The 20,173-nt window shown below is 41.6% G+C and overlaps 3 protein-coding genes across 4 annotated transcripts; 2 read left to right on the top strand and 1 right to left on the bottom strand.

Annotated features, from left to right (window-relative positions):
* Nucleotides 1-22: 22 nt before the first annotated feature.
* On the top strand, nucleotides 23-4,197 carry adnpa (activity-dependent neuroprotector homeobox a). Its single transcript, XM_071494349.1, has 4 exons — nucleotides 23-161; nucleotides 689-801; nucleotides 1,154-1,246; nucleotides 1,356-4,197. Exons 2-4 carry the CDS (start codon nucleotides 694-696, stop codon nucleotides 3,693-3,695), a joined length of 2,541 nt encoding a protein of 846 aa, XP_071350450.1. The 5' UTR covers nucleotides 23-161; nucleotides 689-693; the 3' UTR covers nucleotides 3,696-4,197.
* A 502-nt stretch (nucleotides 4,198-4,699) lies between these two features.
* Nucleotides 4,700-7,936, top strand: LOC139630698 (bcl-2-like protein 1). The gene is made up of 3 exons (XM_071494358.1): nucleotides 4,700-4,857; nucleotides 5,557-6,200; nucleotides 7,291-7,936. Exons 2-3 carry the CDS (start codon nucleotides 5,676-5,678, stop codon nucleotides 7,429-7,431), a joined length of 666 nt encoding a protein of 221 aa, XP_071350459.1. The 5' UTR covers nucleotides 4,700-4,857; nucleotides 5,557-5,675; the 3' UTR covers nucleotides 7,432-7,936.
* Nucleotides 7,937-11,845: 3,909 nt separating this feature from the next.
* On the bottom strand, nucleotides 11,846-15,993 carry gata1a (GATA binding protein 1a). Of its 2 annotated transcripts, none has more exons than XM_071494353.1 (6): nucleotides 15,846-15,993; nucleotides 13,990-14,224; nucleotides 13,389-13,895; nucleotides 12,925-13,070; nucleotides 12,701-12,826; nucleotides 11,846-12,581 (listed from the first exon to the last, which is right to left on the bottom strand). In XM_071494353.1, exons 2-6 carry the CDS (start codon nucleotides 14,201-14,203, stop codon nucleotides 12,294-12,296), a joined length of 1,281 nt encoding a protein of 426 aa, XP_071350454.1. In that variant the 5' UTR covers nucleotides 14,204-14,224; nucleotides 15,846-15,993; the 3' UTR covers nucleotides 11,846-12,293. The 2 variants fall into 2 exon arrangements, with proteins under 2 accessions (XP_071350454.1, XP_071350455.1); XM_071494354.1 differs by having other exon boundaries at nucleotides 13,990-14,204.
* Between the last annotated feature and the right edge of the window lie 4,180 nt (nucleotides 15,994-20,173).

Here is a 20,173-nt window from a genome sequence, read left to right as displayed (position 1 = left end):
CAGCTAACTAGCCAGCGTCGTTAGCTAGCCGTGGAGCTGCTGAGCATCAGCACCGGCTGTGAGGAGAGCGAACATCACCATCAGTCTACACGTCCTTCCTTGTTAGCCATTTATGTAGCGAGGCAACCCTGTGTGGAGCTAGTCTTTAGGCGTATCACAAGGTGAGTAAAACGCACCAGCTGATTTCGTCTGTAAAATGAAGAAATCAATAACGCCAGCCGGCTATGCATCGCTAGCTTTGATGCTAAGTAGGGGACCAAGCCGAGAAGAGCGGACAACAGCGCTAAGCTAGGCTAACACAGTAACGCTAGCATACAAAGCAAACCACAACATGCTCTATAAAACTCCCGTAATGATTGAACGTGGTGGAGCAGGAAAGGTCTCAGACTCTCTGGTTCAGTGTTGCTGGTCACACCAGCACCAACCAGTGAAGGCTAAGGATGTCCACTGACAGCGCTGGGCCCCTGCGGAAACCGGAGCTCTGAACATAGATAACGCATAAGTAAATATGCTGACAGTGATTTGTTGAATGGGGACAAATATTGAAAGGGCGTGTCACCTGTCCGCTCTCTCTCTCTCATGGTGTTAGTGATTGAACCAACAGCATCCATGTTGCTTTCTGTGACATTATATTGGAGAATTTACATAAAACGGACCTCAGACTAATCAGTAATGTTCTGCTTGTTAGGAGAGATGTATCAGCTCCCAGTGAATAACCTTACAAGAATCAGGAGAGCTAGAAAACAAGTGAAAAAAGCACTTGGAGACATTGGCCTTGAGTACTGCAAGGAGGCAGCGGAGGTGAGTGAATATTAAGTTACATGTGTTGTTTTGTGGAATCTTTAAATTAAATTGAGAAATATTACTCAAATGGAGCTCATGATCATCATTCATGTTTAAAAATATAGTTTTAAGTGTGACTGGGTGTTTATGTTTAATTTATGTGACAGTCTTAATGGTCTGTTTAGAAAAAAAATATCTCAAATGTGAAGCAAATAGTAACATAATGCTATGCTGGCTCAAGAGAATTTGTTAAAAGCCAGTGTGGCTATTAATAGTAAAGTATTATATGGTGTCAAAGGTGCCACTTTGAACATAAACACACACTTATTGAGACTAACATGTGTATTTATATTTTCAATTCATTCCACAGGAGTTCAAAGAGTTTTGCCCCAATGAGCAGTTTGTAAAGGGCACTCTTTGCCTTGATATCTGCGCATGGGATCCAGCATACTCTAAAACACAGGTAAATCTTATTTCTGTGTCCAAAGTGTTTTCAAATGTTTATGCACATATTACCATATTTATCTTAAAGCCATTGTTTTTTTGTTTTTTTCCCCATTGATGTCGTTTAGGAATACAGATCAAAGCCATTTTGCTGCACAGAGTGTCCATTTTCTTCCAAGTACTACTCAGGCTACAAGAATCACTTCCGCAATGTACACAGGAAAATCTTTGACAGTAAAATTCTGCTCAACTGTCCCTACTGCACATTCACTGCAAGCAAGAGAACTTTGGAGACTCATGTTAAAATATTCCACATACCCAGTTCAGCACGGCATCACTATGGGAGCTCACAGGGAACTGCACTGCGAAAAAAGGACAAAACATTTTTTGATAGAGCCAGACAGGGAGATGGTGTGGAGAGAGCAATGTACTTTTGTAAAAAATGCACGTTCCGGGACACGCTCTACAATGTTGTGAGAAGGCACATCTACAGGGAACATTTTCAGCATATTGTCTCACCATATCTTGGTATGGTTTCTGAATCATCTGTCAAAAATGGTGCTAATTCTGTCAACGGTAACAACATCCTATGTAAACGCTGCCAGTTTTCCACTCGTAGCTATGAGGCTCTTGTACAGCATGTTATAGAGTACCATGAGCGCATTGGTGCTCAAGTCACCACCATGATTGGCCACGCTAATATTATTGTCTCCAGGTCTCAAACCTTACCAGTCGTGTCTCCGAAGGCCCCTCTGATCGTTAGCAGGGCCCACCCACTTAGAGCGGAGGCAACAGCACAACCAGTGATTGGCTATTTGAAGCCAGCAGCCCCTGTTGTTAAAAATCAGTCCCCCATCATAGCCAATCAGGCACGTGTCACAGTTCCTGGAAACAGCACTGTAGCTGAAAATAATGCAACTGGTGTAAACACAGCCCAGACACAGAAGTGGAAGATATGTACAGTTTGCAATGAGCTTTTTCCTGAAAACCTCTATAGTGCTCATTTTGAGAGTGCGCACAAAGCAAAGAAAGTGTGGGCGCTGGCGAAGTACATCATGAAAATCCACAACTTCACGAGCAAGTGTTTGCTTTGTAATCGCTATCTACCCAGTGACACACTGCTTAACCACATGCTAATCCATGGACTCACCTGTCCACAGTGCCACTCTGCTTTTCACAGTGTTGAAAAAATCATGGAGCATGTGGCTCAGGCTCACCCTGATGACTTTGTTGGACCCCCTGGTGCATCACCACTGACCTTTGATCTCACCATTAAACAAGATAAGTCCAGTAATGTGCAGCTTGTTGTTCTCACTTTTAACATGAAGGAGTCTATCAATGGTCAAGATCAGCCTGCGCCAGCTAAAAATAGTGTTCCACCTCTGGTCAAACTAACCGCTCCGAGAATGATTGAGAAGAGTGAACCGCTTAGTAGAAATTTCCCTTCAACGACTTCCAAGAGTGAGGTGGGGAAGACCCTGTGTCCACTGTGTTTCACCATCCTCAAAGGTCCCATCTCTGATGCTTTGGCCATGCATCTGAGGGAGCGACACCAAGTGCTGCAAACAATGCATCCCGTTGAGAAAAAGATGACATACAAGTGCATTCATTGCTTAGGAGTGTACACAAGTAACATGGTGGCGTCTACAATAACACTGCATCTTGTGCAGTGCAGAGCTGTTGGTAGGAACCAGGCAAGCGAAGGCTTCAAGTCTGCCTTGACCCTCAACTCGTCCGGGGCTGGCTTTCTCAAGAGGCAGCCACCAACGCAGGCCACAAACAACCCCAAGAGGTTAAAGGTGGGCAAGGAGTCAAAGATTTCCACCACTACCATTGGAAATCAGGCTGATTCTGATGGCCTTGCTCTGGATCCGAGAAGCTATGAGCACAAGACATATGAGGCCAGGAAAGATTTCCTGACGGCCTATTTCAACCGGCGACCATACCTTTCTCCTCAGGAGGAGGAAAAGCTGTCTGCAAGTCTGTGGCTGTGGAAATCTGACATTTCTAGTCACTTTACAAGCAAGCAAAGGATGTGTGAGAGACAGTGTGAAACCAAGAAGTTGTCTGTGCTGCTCGGCTTCGACATGCATGCTCTCAAGAAAGTTAAGCACGAGTTGATCTTTGAGGAGTGCAAGATTGGGGGCTCCTCAGTGGGGAGATCTGGAGGCCTCAAGTCTGGAACTCCAAACACTGACCAAAACAAGCAGTGTCACACACTAAACTGTACCTTAAAACTCAGTACATGCACAGAAACCATTTCAATTGACTCAGACAGTGAACCAGAAACAGAAGATAGACCTACTGAGAATGGAAATGTTGACAGAAACCAAAACGAGAATGTAAAATTCCAGGAGCCAGCAAACCGGACAGAAGAGACAGATTCTGTGAAGAGAGACGATCCTTCTAGAGAGAAGGAGAGCTCTTTGCAAGATGGTAAAGCAAATGCTTGGATGACTTTCTGTTAGTGTCCCCGCTTAGCAGTGTGCCTTGGTTGAGAAACAGTTCAGTTTTGAAGCGTATTAACTGAGATGAAGGAAAAAAAAACAGGTATACAGACAGTTACAAATCACAAATAAGTGGTTAAATGGCATGGGTCAATAAAGCTCTATTTCCATATGTTGACCTCATTACCGGTGTTGGAAAGACGGAAAAAAGATACATTATAGTGCATAAATATATGGCATATGTAAGTGACATTGTGTATATTTTAGCCATTGTTCTTTGTTAGTCTCTTCATAAAATCTGTTATTCACTGGTTAATGGTCACAAGATTTATGATTATGCCAACTTCCCTACTTCCATAGGTTTTTGTTTTCCTCAACTGTGACAAGGAACTGTACTCCATGTTGTCATTTCACATTTAGAGAGTGTAGGATATGCTAATTGCTTATGTACACGTTTTAATAAAAATGTTTGTTTAATAAAAGCGTTTTTTTTTTCCTACACCAATCACTTAGTCTGTGATGGTTATCTTTTTTGTGGGTCCTGTGAAGACAGACATTTTGACACAATCCACATAGATGTTAACAGAGCTTTAAAGTTACAAAGCAGCAAATAGGTTCTTAGGAAGGATTTTAATGTTAATGTAACTGATGCCTTACCTCAACAGCAAGGTAATGGAGGTTAAACCTAAATCTCACTTTGTAGTCAGGTCTATATAGGGAATAATGTGGAGGGAGATGAAATTATGAGATTTTCTACAAATACATGTTTTTGTTTTTTGACTGGAAGTTACGATCGCCAATAATAGCACCGACCTCCGGTGTGTTTATTCATACTTAAAAATAAATAAAAAAAAACACGGATACTTAAAGCTAACAAAAGCGTTAGCTATAAGAGGCGGTACGTCAGTAACGTTGTTTTAACGAGCTGAAAGACCCACGTCTGTGTCATTTCACGGGCCTCCTAATTTCCGGTGTGTCTCGGGCGTTGATTGGTTCAGGAGCAGCAGGGGGCGGGACTTCTGGCCGCTACAGTAGTAGCATTGGCCAACCGCCAGCGTGCATCACCGTCCAGGCCACACAGTCTGCAGCTGCAATAATGTCCATATTGTGTCTGCTTACACATCCAGAGCCTTCACTAAGTCCATAGCTGCACCCTCAGAGGGAAAACCCCCTTTAAGCAGTTGTAAGTATACTTGTCAATGATTATTGTCTCTCACCAGTCCCATGGGTGAAGTTTGTACCTGTTTTCGATGCGTTTTTTGAGAACTGTTTATAAACAGCTAGTTAGCACCTGAAGCTAAAACTGGTAGTATCTACGTGACTTGCAACCAGAGCTGTCAGCGGTGGCAGACAGACACCTAGGAGCACATATTTGGCGCATCGGAACGATTTAATGTTTATTTGATTTCATAATGCTGTTCTTTCGAGTTAGCTAGTCAGCTAATGTTTGCTAGCTCACGTCTCTTCTCAAATGTTTGCTACAGGTTTTTCGGATGCGATTTTCCTCCCATCCCAGTTATCCAGTACTTTCCATTCATTTGTGGGCATCAGGAAAATCTATCGGCAGAATGCTGAATCATGCAGGGAGCAAATAGTGTTTTGTTTTGTTTTTTTTTTGGCATTTTACAGTCTAACATTGTGTGCTAATTCAGTGCAGATATTTCATGTCGACCTGAACTGAAGCTGTAATGATAATGTGTCTAAAATGTATGCAGACAACTCAAGCAAGTTTCAAGAATCTCCTGGTAGATTTTTATATGGTGCAGAAATGAATGAAACTCAATGGATGTTAAGATACAGCATCACAAGTTGCAGAATATTTGCTGACATGACTTAATGTTACCTTTGCTCGTCCCTGTGTTTTTCCACACTGATATTACAGGCTGCAACATAAGGGGAAGGAGCTCTAATGTGACAGCCGACAGACTGAGGAGAATGGCAGGAGAAACCTCGGGGTCTGACTAGACTGGCTGTGTGTCGAAGGTTCACAGTTTGGAAATAATGTCGTACAGCAACAGAGAGCTGGTGGAGTTCTTCATAAGCTACAAACTGTCTCGAAGTAACTATCCAACCTCACTGCTGAGGCCAGAGGATGCCGGTGAAAGGACTGAGGGAGACAAGGCCAACTCAGCTGCGAGTAATGGTTTGTTGGTCAACAGCAGGGACAGGTGTGGTCAGCCGGGGACATCATCGCCCCCGTGCGGTGGCATAGAGGCTGTAAAGGCAGCTCTTAGGGACTCTGCTAACGAGTTTGAATTGCTCTTCACGCAAGCGTTTAGTGACCTTTCTTCACAGCTTGACATCACTCCTGACACGGTCTACCACAGCTTCAAGAGTGTGATGGATGAGGTGTTCAAGGATGGTGTCAACTGGGGACGCATAGTTGCCCTGTTTGCCTTTGGGGGTGAACTTTGTGTGGAATGCGTACAGAAGAATATGAGTGAGATGGTTTCCCGCATCGCAGACTGGATGACCATGTACCTGGATGAGCACATCAGTCCGTGGATCCAGAGCCAAGGAGGCTGGGTGAGTCTTCAGGGGATGAACTCAACAACTAACTGTGTTAACTGTGTAGATCCAGATAATAGTGCACTGACTCTGACCTGATGAAGCAGATTGGCCATAATGTGACTGGTACAGTAGAATTGTTGTCAATCATAATTCTAAACTTCAGTGTGTCGCCTATAAATTATATTCATTCAGCTATGGTTAGCCAAGTTGATAGTGCCACAGCTATCCCTTGCTTTATGATGCTTAAATAAAAATGATTTTCCCATGATTTCCACAGAGTGAGGTGTACAGATTTTAAATGTGGGGAATGAAAGAGCACTGCTATGAAATCAGTAATCTGAAACCCTGGGTTCAAGTGTCGGAATTATCTGGAGAGATAAAAGTTGGATCTGTGCATCCAAAGCTGTGACACATAATTTAAAAGGAAAACATCCACTGAAAATCGATTATGAGAATCACATTCTTTCACTGCGTAGAGGTTTGACAGATGGCTCAGCAACATTTGTAGCCTGATTCTCACATAGGACAACAGCTGCAGTCAGCTTGGATTCACAGCAGTCACAAATTATTCCAAAGCAACTCAGAGTAATGTAAAAATGAGTGTCAAAATATCCCTAAAATATCTCAAACCACTGAGGCAGCACTTCTCTGCCACTGACTCATGCTTAATTAAATTATTTCTTTTTCTAATATAATTCCTACTTATAGAAGGTACTGTAATTTTAATTTTATCCAGTTCATTGTAAGAGTTAAAAAATAACATTTTTTTTTTTTTTTTGTTTCTTGTAAGATAAGATAAGAGATACGTTGTTTACCCCTGAAGGGAATTTCAACAATTTTTTTGGGAAGGTTTTTTTTTTTTTTTTTTTTTGTGAATAATATGTTGAACTTTTCCTTGTTTATTTAGCAGTCACAATACAGAATGTATCACGTATATCAATCACAATAACAAACAGAAAATTTATATTAGAAGGAAAGAAGAATTACACCTACATGTGTTTTTGTGCAATCAAAGTCCTTAAATGCAGATGGAAAGAAACCTAAACCTTCTAATAACAAAATTCTTCTCCCTCTTTTTTTGTCTGAATTAAATTCTTTATTCTAGGACTGCTTTGCTGAGATTTTTGGGCAAGACGCCGCTGCAGAAGCGAGAAGATCTCGGGAGGCTGTGAGGAGGTGGCTGCTAGTTGGAGTGGCACTGCTGACAGGAGTGCTGATGGGTGTGCTCATCGCTAAGAAACATTGAAGGTGCTTGCATGTCCTTCACCACGGCACACCCTGTGTAATGCTACGCCAACAGAAATACAACTAAATAGTTAATGTTTACAAAAAGCCCAGTCTGCTTGTGCACTGACAGAATGTGGATCGGCTAAAGCAGTTTGTGGGAGTATCCATAACATGTAGCTTGGTGAGCTGTTGTACCTCTCACCCTGCTTTGTCCTGTGTCTTTTAATCTTCTTTTTTTTTTATGTTTAACACACAGCAGAGATTTACATTTGTTAAAGGCTGTTAACTCGCCAGACTGGAAGTGCTTTAAATGAACCTGATAAGCTACAAAACAGTGAAAATGAGACTGCTTACTTTTATTTTTATCTTCGTGTGATATCCAAGGACCAATTTTAATGACTTAGAAACTGACGGCAGACAGAAGATATAAGTTATATTTCTTATCCACTGTGTAATGCTCAGCTCCTTTTGTTGGCTGTACTGGAGTTAAGGCATGCTTCAAAAAATAAATATATTTATGTTTTCCTTGTGTCTTTATTTTGTTTTATTGTATCAAGTGTCTAAAAATAACAGTGTGAATATACAAGCGCATCTACAGTTTATTGCCAAACTGAGTCCGGAATCCAGCGAACTGTAATTGTGTGTCACATCTTCCATAGGACTCACAGCATCGTCATGTGTTCCTATTAAAATATCTTATAACATAAAGAAAAGAACTGTTCAGGCACCAGACTTGTTCTTACAATTATTCAGCGATTCAAATTCATGGGATGAAGTGAAAGGAAATGGCAATTCAGTCTGATCATCAGGATGGAAGTTTCAGAGCAAACAAATTTCCATATAATGAAGACAGAATCTTCATGAAAGCAGATCACAATGTTGTGAGTCCTTTTGGATTTGTAATGCACTGCTACAATTGTCTAATCAACTTTGAGATTTGTTATCTCGTGGATTCATTCATATTCAGCATTGACGCCAAGAATGACATCTGCACACTGAGTCCGAAGAATATGTTTATTTATACAGACAATGTTTTAAATCCCAGCTGGATCCCTGTTTACAAATGGCCACCACACCAGTATATGATATATAAAAAGAGGCTGATACATATAACAAAGAATCCATCAAATAGATCAAATACATGAAAAATAATATGTCCAATATCCAAAATGGTTAAACATAAAACCCTGCACATAATGATGTGTTTAAACAGAAAAACTCCACTCATATGTGTCATTTTCCTTCTGTTAACATGAGCTAACATACATGTACGTTATCATGGAGACTACACCGGAGGCTGTACCCATAACACGTCTGAAGTTACAGAATCACAGCTTTGTTTCATGTTCTTCGTTCAGTCCTCTTGGTGTCGCAGTCTGAAGGGTAAAGATGAAATGTTCCCCTCTCAGTTCACATCTAGTTCACAATAATGTAGACGACAATGAAAACTACACACATACTCATAAATGCCTGTTATCTCTCCACTGCAGTGTTGAGGGTTTAACATCCTGTGCGTAGCGTCAGTTGGGGAAAAACTGGAGCTGCAGTGTTGTGTCTGTACCATGTGGGGGTGCTTGTGTACCAGATATTATTTCAAAATGGCATTAATTCAAATCAAGTTATGGTCATATGGATTTAGTGATATTTTATTTCTCACTGTAGATATAAGAGTGTTGTGTTGACATGTGCTCTGTAAGTCAGAAATGCTTCTGTCTGATCCCTCGGGACGTGTGTGAGTCACAATTAAAACATGAATTTGCACAGAGGTTAGCTTAGTCTATCCTTCTGCATATACTAGTCAAAGATAAAACAATTTCTTATCAAATCAGCTGCCTGCCTGGATGGTCATTACACAATTAATGACAAAACAGGCCGGATGGGAAAAGAAACAAGCCCTCAGTGTGAGAGAAGAGCCCACTAACGGATGGCTGTGTGAGTGAACAGGAGCAGGCCTGTGGTTGCTAATCTATCCCTGTCATTTGTTGCCCATTTCCCCAGAGCAGAGCTGGCAGCTGCAACAGATAAACACCAGATAGAGACAGTTAAGGAAGAGTGTTAATTATGGGCACACTTGCCAAACAATACTGAATTTTTACATTTTTACTTATCCTTTTTTTCCCACTCATGCTTGTCTCAGGATGACTTTTACTGATTCTGCTCATTCTTGCAGAGGGAAATGATGGGATTTCTCTGCTGTAGTGTGATTTAGGGTAAACTTGGGGAGATATGGTAAACAGATTCTGACAAAACCCCCTTGTCCTATTATGTCACTTCACAGAGCATCAATACTAAATTCCATCATCAAGGTCCTGGGGGAATCAGGAGGTGTTAAGCGTAACAACGGTTGACTGATAATTGAATAGAGATGAAAATATGATATGTTTGCTCTACTCAGCTGTTTGATTTGTAATGTGACAAAATAATCAAAAAATTCTTCCACAGCTGATTTATCACCAATTCACTCAGAAGTGTGTGTGAGTGTTTGTGTCACACTGTGTCATGAGTGGGTGCTGGGCCCAGATGTTCATAGGGCCGTGCTCATGAGGCTGAAACCAAAACGCTTAAATGAAAGTCTTATTTCTCCCTTACGTCTGCACTGAAGCATGCACAAATCTGCTATGAAAATACACACAGCGATGTTAGTGATCATTTATACATTTGTTTCAAGTGAAGCGTTTAGTGTGTGTGTGTGTATGTGCCCACAGATTATGAAACCTTGGTTGGACTAATTCAACCCAAACATGACCTACTGATGAGTGAACTCAAATAAATTTCAGTAAACTGAAATAAATGGAACAAATCTAGAGCGGCACTGATCTGTTTACAGTAGCCCCTTTTGTTGACCTTCAGATGATACCAATGATGTATTTATTTATTTATCATAACTCTTCGGAGGGTCATGTCTAAACACCAAAAGTGCACACGGTGCCCCTGTCTGAGTAACTGACAGGGAGTGTGAGAGTGGCGGTGCCAGCAGCAGGTGGATGGTTTGGTGTCTGTGGCCCGAGTGATAACATATCAGTCACCCCCAGTCCTGAGTGAGCTCCCCCTGCCCTGCTGCTCAGCATAAAAAATACACTTCATATACATACCACTGCGCCGTGTTTACTGCGTGGCATTTTAAACAGAATGCTAAGGTAGTTGCACTTGGAGGATACTGTATTTCGTGTTTTCCTTTGTAAGAATTTTCAGCTCTTGTGCTGTAGGTTCTGTCAAAGAACTTTCCCTAAAAGGTTTTATCTGATCAGTTACAGAGACATGGCCTCAAGTTTGATAAAAAAAAAAAAAAAAAAAGAAGAGAGAGTTATATCTGTTTCACTGAACAGGATAACCTGGATATATACAATCACAGTAGCCCAGTATGTCTGAAAATGAAATGCCAAGAAGTAAAAACATAACTAAAATCTATATAAAATTGTGTGATAATGTAAAGTCAATCGAATATTTGAATATTTTCATTTTCTGCTAATGAATACTTCTAATCTATCACATTTTATAGGGGAATACTATAAATAATAACTATATCTATTTTCCAGCTAACAGAACATGATGCATCATCCCAACCTAACACCATGTTAAATTGTTGAAATTACCTATAACTTGTAACAGTTAATAGTGTTTTACAGGTCTTATATATCAGTAATAATAACCCCTTTAATAAAATACATACCAGTAATAATATAACTCTGACAGGGGCCATTCTGCTGCAAAATAAACACATTTAAGTAACTTTAAGTTTTATACTTTCACTTAAGCAGGATTTTGAATGTAGTTCTTACACTTTGAATGGAGTATTTTTTACTGTGTGGTGTTGCTACTTCTGCTTAACTAAAGGATCTGAATATTCATGATCTGTAGCAATCAGAGCGATGACATAAACACAGTTTACAATTCAGAGCTCGCCCGCTGCAGCTTCAGCTTTCTGGTTTCTGCCTTTTATTAAGAAATAAAATGTCTTGTAATGAGCTATGATGTTATGAAACATGTTGTTACTTGTCATTATCAAGCAGCTTCCATGTAGCCTCTGACCTTTGCATTCAAGCGCAACATCAGAGTGGAAATTTTATGCATGACAAAATCCCCTTTTATAAGGAAACAAACACTGATGACTAATAACAAATACAAACATGACCTTGTGCGTGCTTTTGAACCTGAAGCCCACTTGTTCACCAACTGGCAGTGCTGGTCTAAATATAAAACCAGGGGTAAGTGTTGCACTTTAGTTGAATATTTGTCACTTCTGCGGAATGGAGGATTTGCATACCCGCTATGTTCAATTACACTGTCAAAGTGGTGCTCTGCCTGTACAAAGAGGCTATTATACCTGAGCAGGGGAGTACAATAACACTACACAGGAGCCCTTGCTGCAGACAGTTCACTGACCTGAACGGATGAATTCAGAATTCAAATGACTTTAAAAACAAAAGCCTTCATTAGTCCAGCAGGATAAGTCACACGTTTATTATTTTCTCTACAGAGTTCAATATGGTAGGCTGATATAAATTTTGCAAATACAAAACAGACTCATAAAACACAAAACGAAAATATAACTTCACGTCATGAATAATAAAAGAGGCGCAGATATGGCTGTCAAATCAGATTTGTCTTTGTATTTACAACTGAAAACAATTCCCCTATCAGTGTGTTTATGTGTGCAGCATCCGCAGCAGAGAGATCTTATCTGACTTCAAACTAGGGCCCGATCAAGATAATTATCTACAAAATGTTTTTTTTCTAACAAAAATACAGTGAAAATAAACAGGACTCTACCATCCACGTGACATCCAGTGTTGAAACACATATGTACAAATCCACACAAATAACTGGCAAGCAAACAAGTGCGCTGATTCCTGAGTATACATAGGTGCCCATTTCGTGTTCTCACACCAGCGTGGGCACCATGCCAGAGTTGAGGTGGTGTGAGTAGGATAGGGAGGCAGAGGGGTGCAGAGAGGAGGGCGCTGGGATGAGGTGTGGCGCGTGGCTGTAGGTCAGGAGAGTCCCGTGGCCGAGGGAAAAGGGCCCACCGTTGTCGTCCAGAGAAGACGGCTGAGTCACCTCCGAGTACTGCTCCAACATGGCCACCTTCTTGCTCTTCTTGTTCTTGTTGGAGACTTTTCTGTTGCGCGTTTGAATGCCGTCCTTCTTCATGGTGAGGGGCCGATTGACCTGGGAAAAGACAGGAGTGAGACTTTCTGACCTCGTATGTGCAGGCAGATTCAGGGTGAAGCGCTCTGCTACTTTTCTGAAGAATATAGGTGGGAATTCTATCTGGATGAGTGACTCACGTTGTGCAGTTTAAAGTAGAGTCCGCAGGCGTTACACACAGGCTCTCCATTGGCGTTGCGTCTCCACAGGGTTGTTGTGCTTGTGTGACAGTTGGCACACATTGTACCTGCCCGCTTGCTGACAATCTAAAACACAGAAAGGGAGATAATCAGGGTTTCTAAGTTGCTCTGTAAATTAATGAGTATTAATTTAATTCCAATTGAGGGCCATCAGTGGGCCATACCAGTCTTTTCTTGGGTCGGATGAGAGGTCTGTTTTGGCCGTTCATCTTATGGTACAGTCCACACGCATTGCACAGGTAGTGGCCTGTACCATCCCGACGCCACAGAGGGGTGGCTGTGGCTCCACAGTTGACGCACTCTCGGGCCTCTGTTCAGAATCGAAAATACATAGAAAATACTTTACAATGACTTTCACTCATAATACAGAAGATAAAGGACAAGTTAATATCTCGTTATTGAACAAAATCCTTTACTTGACAAAACTATTGCTCCTCATTAAAATTTGGCTTCAAAGTTGAGACTGAAAAGTCATTCTTGACCTGGAAACTTCTAGTAAATTTGACCAGCTACATTTACATCATAACTAGGAAACTCCTTCTGCTGAGGGGGGTCATGTAATGTGACTGAAAGGTCCAGAACAATCACTAAATGGACCTTGTCCCCTGGTGTCTCAGTGTGTCCTCACCTGGAGTGGATATCCTCATCTTATTGCGGAGTTTAGGAGAGTACGAGGGGCTGATCCAGGCCCCGGGGCTGGAGTACAGTGCAGCAGAGCTGTACTCCTGTGGACCGGTCATGTATGAGCTGTAGGGGCTCAGCATGTGTGGGTGGGAGTGGGATGACGATGTGTACACACTCCCAGCAGCAGGAGTCAGATTCAGAAAGCTGCTGCTGGCTCCTGACCCCCCCAGTGGGCTCAGGCGCTCGGCCTTCAAGGCCTCCTGAAGCCGGGGGCTCTCCCTGCCCTCTCTGCCCGGAGAAGGGTATCCATCTCTGGAGGTGGTGTAGGAGGAGGTGACTCCAGGAGTGTAGAGGGAAGTCGGGGTGTGCGAGTGCAGCGGGGTCTTGGTGAGAGGACTGCTGCTCCAGCTGTTGGCTGTGGGGTTGTAGGGTGAGCTCAGGGAGTGGCTGCTAGGCCCGTCCAGCAGCTGGAAGTTACTGAGGAGGCCCGGTGAGGTGAACACCTGTCGAACTTTGGGGGAAGAGAGGGACAGAACAGATAAAGTCAGATCATGATTCAGACGTGAAGGTGAATTAGTTGGGTGACAGTGGGTGGGGGCACTGACCCGAGCTGTGTCTGTAGGTGGATGGTGCCCGGCTGTGGCTTGGGTTAGAGAAGAAAGAGGGCAGGCCAGTGTAGTCTGTGTCCTGGCTGGAGAAGAAGGCCTCACCCTCCTCCCCTGGAGGCAGCAGGCCGGGCTCAGAGGAGAAACCAGCGAGAGGATCTGAGCTGAGCAGAGCTGGAGACACCCAGTGGGACTGCTCTGAGGAATCCTCCATGCTGACAGGAATAGACTTACGCTGTAGCAAAACAATGGCATGGATGTAAAAAATCAACAGTGCTTTTTCTGTCAAATTCATCTTCTCACAATCATTTTTCTTAAACTGAAAGGTGAACTCAGATTTTATATTTCCGGTGACGCTGGGAAGGAACAGGCCACAGTAAGTAACAACTGTGTGGTTTAGAGTAACTCTGATTGGAGCAGATACATCATCACCCTGCTCTTCACTTCACAACAACCAGTGTAACTTGAAGTTGTCAAGGATAAGATCTCTCGACAGCAGGTTTCTTTAAACTTCCTTTTCTAGGATCCTCATTTGACTGTGGCTGAAAGTAAAAACTAAAAATAAATGACTCTGTAAATGTAGTGATGCAGCCAGTGACCAAACAGTTACTGAGTGGCCTTTCTACAATAGGTGTGTCAGTTAGAAGAATGCCAAAAATATACGTCCTCAGGGAGGGTGCAGGGTGGACAAACAGCACGACACTCGACTAAAAATAACAAAAAAACACCTGAAGTCGTGTTTGCAGCAGATTCTCTAAGTGAGAGTGTTAACAACAACCTCTGTCACACTTCTGAGCAGATTCATTTTCACACCAGTCATGTAAATCTGTGGGGTATTTTAATTAGTGCTAGTGTGTGTATGTGTGTGTGTGTGTGTGTGTTAAAGCAAATATTCAGGACAAAAAGAACTGTAATACAATTTTTTGTCTTTGGGGTGTGGAAATAAAGCATGAAAAACACACTGGTTGTCTTTTACAGAATAAAATATTTTAGAAATGACTAACAAGTGTGACAAAAACAATGAAAGCTCAGAATGATAGAGCAGTATTATCGGAACTGCGCTGACAGACAAGGCCGCTCTTGCTCCATATCTTTAGAGGAAAGAGAAGAGGAAAGAGAAGAGGGTCATAGTGTCCGATAAAGTGTGAGAAAATCTGATAGACGGCTTTATTGTAATGCTAAATATATCCAGCTCCACTGATACAACATGAGCCTGATCTCAGACGAGAGTGAGACAGCATGCGATAGAGAGCCGATCAAAGACTAAAGAATTGAGAAATTAAAAGAGGAGGAAATAATCAAATTTGGATTTCGATTCAATCTTTTTAAAAGAACCTAATTCTTAGACATGAGCTTCATAAAGAAACGGTTAATTAACTTGAGGTTTAATTGTCGTCCTACTTGGAAGATTAATGGGTTTGCAATCAATGCAGGTATTTATGACAATATGTATACATACATAAAACAGAAACAGGATGAGATATTTTATCTGAAAGAAATTGATTTAATTCCAAGACATCTAAACGCATTAGTCAGGAACAGCTGACCGTGGTAAAAACAAAAACAAAAAAACATATCAAAAATGATAAAAATGATAAAACTCCAAATGAAATATTAAAGAGAAAATGTTCATTTTTATTGAGAAGGAAACTGAAAGCAAAGTCCTCACCCCTCATATCTGTACAAGTCACAGTCAATCAGGCAATAAATGGCCTGAGGTGATATTTAACCGTCACCAGTAAAGGTCTCAAGTGCACAAACGTGTTTTCATAAACCAACTGAGTTAGATTACACGCTGGTGTTGACTGCAGAATATCAAGACCAACAGGAGACAAAGAGCGGAGGGGGTCACCTACCTGAGAGGAGGTCACAGATGAGCGGGATCAGCAGCAGGACTCTGGGTTAAATTTATGCAGCCAGGTGGAAGTGGCACAGCTCGAATGTCTACCTCAGCATAGGCTGATGGCTACAAGAGCAACGTCCCCAACCACCAGCAAAGTTTAGGGCTAGGAGACAGTTCGTGGGAGGGGTTGGGGGACAACTTTTTTTTTTGAAAGACACACCTCTTTTGTCCAGAGAGAAAGAACTTGTATGAGGGCAGATCTAACATGTTTACAGCCCTGGATTTTAAATGACATCCAACTGTGTCATTTATTTGCAAATACTACAAATCAAAAGTTTTTGGCTTCTGAAGCATGTGCGAAAGGCGAAGGTGTCCACTTTAAATCTTGGTTCCTTCTGCTCTTCCTTTATAGCTGCGTGTGCTGCAGTGTAGTATTGATAACATGTTTGTATCTCTGATGGTTTCCACACAGGAAACTCCACATATAAAAAGCATGTCTGCACCAAACCAATTCTATTATAAAAGAGTTTGGTACAGCTGGGGGACAGAAGTTTATTTTATGTGATATACCGTCAATGTTCACTCAGATATACACATAAATGTACAATACACAGGGTGTGATGCAGCGGCTCCAGGCAGGGCAGTCAGCTCACAGGACGGGTGCTTTTTGTCTGTTGATGAAATGTGCATACAACCCCTGATAAGACTGAGCCCACATGGAAAAGAGTTTGACAGGCATTTGAACAAAGCAAATAAAAAATGCAAAGACTCAATTTCTTTGTGGTCCGGCAAAGCTTATAGTGGAACACAGTAATGCAAATCGGGAGAAGAGCTGCAATCATGGGGGAGAGATATGGTCTGGACATGGCCTGGCTGTGCACAGGCCCGTCACTGTCCCAGTCATTTGCTAGTCAAAGCAGTTCCCCAACTTTCCACTGTCTTTGTTCATTTACAGTTTTCAGGGAAATCAGGGGTGGAAAACAGTTAGGAATAATTTAGTCCCTTTTATTTGTAACACTGGGTCTATTTCTGCCATTTAAGAACCTGCAGCAGTTAAATTGAAATTATATCCTCATAAGGTAGAGACAGGCTGATAAACTACATCAGTTAGGCCAGATGCAAATCAATCAATAGGCCGTGCTAGCTGTGGCACAAAATTGTAATTGAGTCACTTGTTTCCTTAAACGCGTGACTCTGTCTACAGTTGCTTGGGATAAAATTCCCATCCTACGACAACAGAAACATGCTTGATACTGTACAGGATAAAAGTCAGCATGGTCACGGGTTAGAAGCAGCTCCACTGAGCATTTGACCAGATGTGTGTCAGGAAACAGCGCTGACCTGAAACGTCCCCTTTATCAGGGCTGTAGCTATGTGCTCTGTGTTTCGGTGAATGTGCGGGATTAGAAACTCGTTACACGTCTTAATTTTTTGTGGAAATCAGAATCAGAATTGTAAATAGTTATCCAGGATAATGGACTACATCAACTCATATTTTGACATTTAGTTCCCCTGCTCCTGATCCTGTGATGTATACAGCATCGTGTGATCATTTTGGTGACTGTGGTTTTCTGTGCTTGACAGTTTTTAAGATATGTCAAATTGTATAATACGCATCAATCATTTTTCCAAACAAGGCAAAAAAAAAAAAACCTCACTTCTTAGCTATAAAAGCTAATATTCATGACCTCATTACTTTCGAAATGGGCAATTTAAATGTATAACAGAATGAGAAATTCTTTTAGTGCCTATTATCTGCAAGATTGCAAGGAGGAAGAGATGGAAAATAACACTTAGGTCACCACAACATTGCTGGTATTATTCATTTGTAACACCGTGGCAAACGCTGTCGCCTCAGTAAGAAAGCCCTGAGTTCAAGCTGTGGAGGTGAGGGGGAGCTGAAACTCCACTTTGTCTGCAGGTGTGAATGTGTTTTTCTGTCTGCATGACTGTGCTGTGAGATAGATTGGCAACCTGTGCAGGATGTAGCCTGCCTATTGTCCAGTGCATGCTGGGTAGGCTCCAGCTTGCCATGACTCAGAACAGGAAAAATGGAAAGATATGGAAAGATGGTTGGTGATGCTAATTTATTGATTTATCTTCTTCGGTTTCAGGATTTTCTTCATGCATCTGTCCCTGTGCACGCTTTTGTTTTGGGGACAATAACATCAAAACAGAAAAAGCGTGAGCTAAACTGCACATAGAGTGCAGCAGTCTGTGTGAACGAGAGTAATATTATGAGTAAAAGAGTGAAATGAGTTTTCTGTGGCAGTGTGGACAGCTGGGCAGGGATGTGGCTGCTGCCGCTGTGAGAGCGGGCTGCTCTGCCCTGATAAGAACCTATCAAGATGAAAGAAGGAGGCCAGGAATTACAGGCCCGCCGCTCACTGTCATACAGCCACACGGACCAACACACAGACCTACAGGACATTGCAGCACGTCTGTGGTCTTACCATGTAACTCACATAAGCCTGATCTCAGACACACACACACACACACACACACACACACACACACACAACATGCCTGTTCTGTTGACAGTATCTTGGCAGAAGCAGTTTGATGTGACACTGGAATGTCTTGTTGGGCAGTTGGAGGTTGTGCGAGCCTGTTGTAGTTCAGTGACGGTGACGGATGGTGTTGTGTGTCACCAGTGGACTTTGGGGACAGCTTTCTAATTCCCAAGAAACAGGCTTCTGGGTAGGCGGTGGTCTTATCTCTGCCATGCAGGGCTGCAGTGACATACCCAGGAGATCTCTCTCACACACACACACACACACACACACACACACACACACACACACAGACACACACACAGACACACACTGTCCTCTCGGTTGCTCTTTAGTTTAACTCCTTTTACTCAGTTACTTACATTTTTAGTCAGTAAAGAAAGAATAACTACTTGGTGGTTTTGTTAGCACATTGTGTTGACCTGCACGTGACATTTTGTGTGGCAGAAGTGTGATATGAATGTGTGCCTGTGCAATGACTAATAAAGTCAGGTGGCCAACACTTGCACCACTGACTGAGATATCATAGCTTCATATATTGCTGAATTTGTGTAATCTCAGTATTCTGCTGCTCCTCTGACAGTCTCAACAGGACACACATGCAAAAGCCCGTAAGGCGACATGTATGTAGTTGTGTTTTCCTTTTTTTAAACCTTCACATTAGTTTGCTGTTCTTATTTTTATTTGTTTTTGAACTTTTTTTTCTCATGGATTACCACCGGGTGAGAATCACTGTACATGTTATGTATTGTGTTTCTTTGTGTCTGTGTCTTTGGTGGTCAGTTGTAATCTTTCAGGAATTATTTTAATCCCGTCAGATCCAGTATAATTAACTTGATGTGATGAAGTATAATCAAGTAGCTTTATGGAAAGTTCCCCACATTGTCTGAGAATATCACACACTGTATATTATGTATTAGCTGGTTTCAAGCTCTTTATTATGTAAATGGTGTTTACATGGAGTAAAATATTGAAACCCAAGACTCTGTTTTTCTATGGTCCATCAAATGGAAATATTCTAAATGTCTAGAACATCATTTGTTAAAGTTAGTTGCACCTGATGAGTTGACTGACATGAGGGTCATAGAGGATTAGGATGTTTAAGTGCTGTATTGCTCTAGGATTCGGGTGTGTTTAACTTTTAGAATCTTTTTACAGCTTCACTGTAATATATTTGTAGCATTACAAGCTACTGATGATTTTAACGGCACACATTTAAATACTTAAATATCACCAGACATATTGTGGATAACACCACCTGCCAGCTTCAAATGAAAGTAAATCCTGGATGAAAGGTGAATCACCTGAGGCCTCTGCTGCCCTCTAGTGGTACATTTAAAAGTAGTCCATTTAATTTCCAGTAAATTACATGTTTAATGAGTTTTTGATTTTTAATCAAGTACACCAAGAAAAGTTTACATAGTCCCCGGTTAAAGTATCTATTAAATAATTTATTTGTTGTACTTTTATTTTTGTATTACCATCTATCTATCTATCTATCTATCTATCTATCTATCTATCTATCTATCTATCTATCTATCTGGGTTTCTTCTTTTTATTTTTTTTGCATTTTAGTGGTCTTTTTCACATTTGAATCTGAAATCCGCTGCGTCTTCTCCATGAAACAGAAAAAAGAGGACAGAGGTCAGTAATGTGCCAACCAGACAAGGCTACTGTCCTATGATGCCTTCAGTAGCATAAGGCACCAAAAAGTTACAAACAAAAAGTCTTCTCTAGTCTTCTCTCCCTCTCTCTTCTAAAACATAGTTGAACAGATAGGCTAAATAATAATATCAAATGTCAAAATAATAAAATAACATTTTTTATT

The sequence above is a fragment of the Trachinotus anak genome, unplaced genomic scaffold (genome assembly GCF_046630095.1).
Source record: "Trachinotus anak isolate AG129_WGS33_773 ecotype Australia unplaced genomic scaffold, CSIRO_AGI_Tana_v1 ptg000013l, whole genome shotgun sequence".
Lineage (NCBI taxonomy): Eukaryota > Metazoa > Chordata > Actinopteri > Carangiformes > Carangidae > Trachinotus > Trachinotus anak.
Note: the sequence above shows the minus strand (reverse complement) of the source record. Positions and strands in the feature narration are given on the sequence as shown.

Bases quoted from the DNA above. Each gene is read 5' to 3' on its own strand.
- adnpa (XM_071494349.1), top strand. From the start codon at position 694: ATGTATCAGCTCCCAGTGAATAACCTTACAAGAATCAGGAGAGCTAGA. The intron at 802-1,153 runs GTGAGTGAATAT...TTCATTCCACAG, and splicing joins ACTGCAAGGAGGCAGCGGAG to GAGTTCAAAGAGTTTTGCCC. The intron at 1,247-1,355 runs GTAAATCTTATT...GATGTCGTTTAG, and splicing joins CAGCATACTCTAAAACACAG to GAATACAGATCAAAGCCATT.
- LOC139630698 (XM_071494358.1), top strand. From the start codon at position 5,676: ATGTCGTACAGCAACAGAGAGCTGGTGGAGTTCTTCATAAGCTACAAA. The intron at 6,201-7,290 runs GTGAGTCTTCAG...TCTTTATTCTAG, and splicing joins TCCAGAGCCAAGGAGGCTGG to GACTGCTTTGCTGAGATTTT.
- gata1a (XM_071494353.1), bottom strand. From the start codon at position 14,203: ATGGAGGATTCCTCAGAGCAGTCCCACTGGGTGTCTCCAGCTCTGCTC. The intron at 12,827-12,924 runs GTATGGCCCACT...TCTGTGTTTTAG, and splicing joins TCCGACCCAAGAAAAGACTG to ATTGTCAGCAAGCGGGCAGG. The intron at 12,582-12,700 runs GTGAGTCACTCA...GTCTTTTCCCAG, and splicing joins TCTACTTTAAACTGCACAAC to GTCAATCGGCCCCTCACCAT.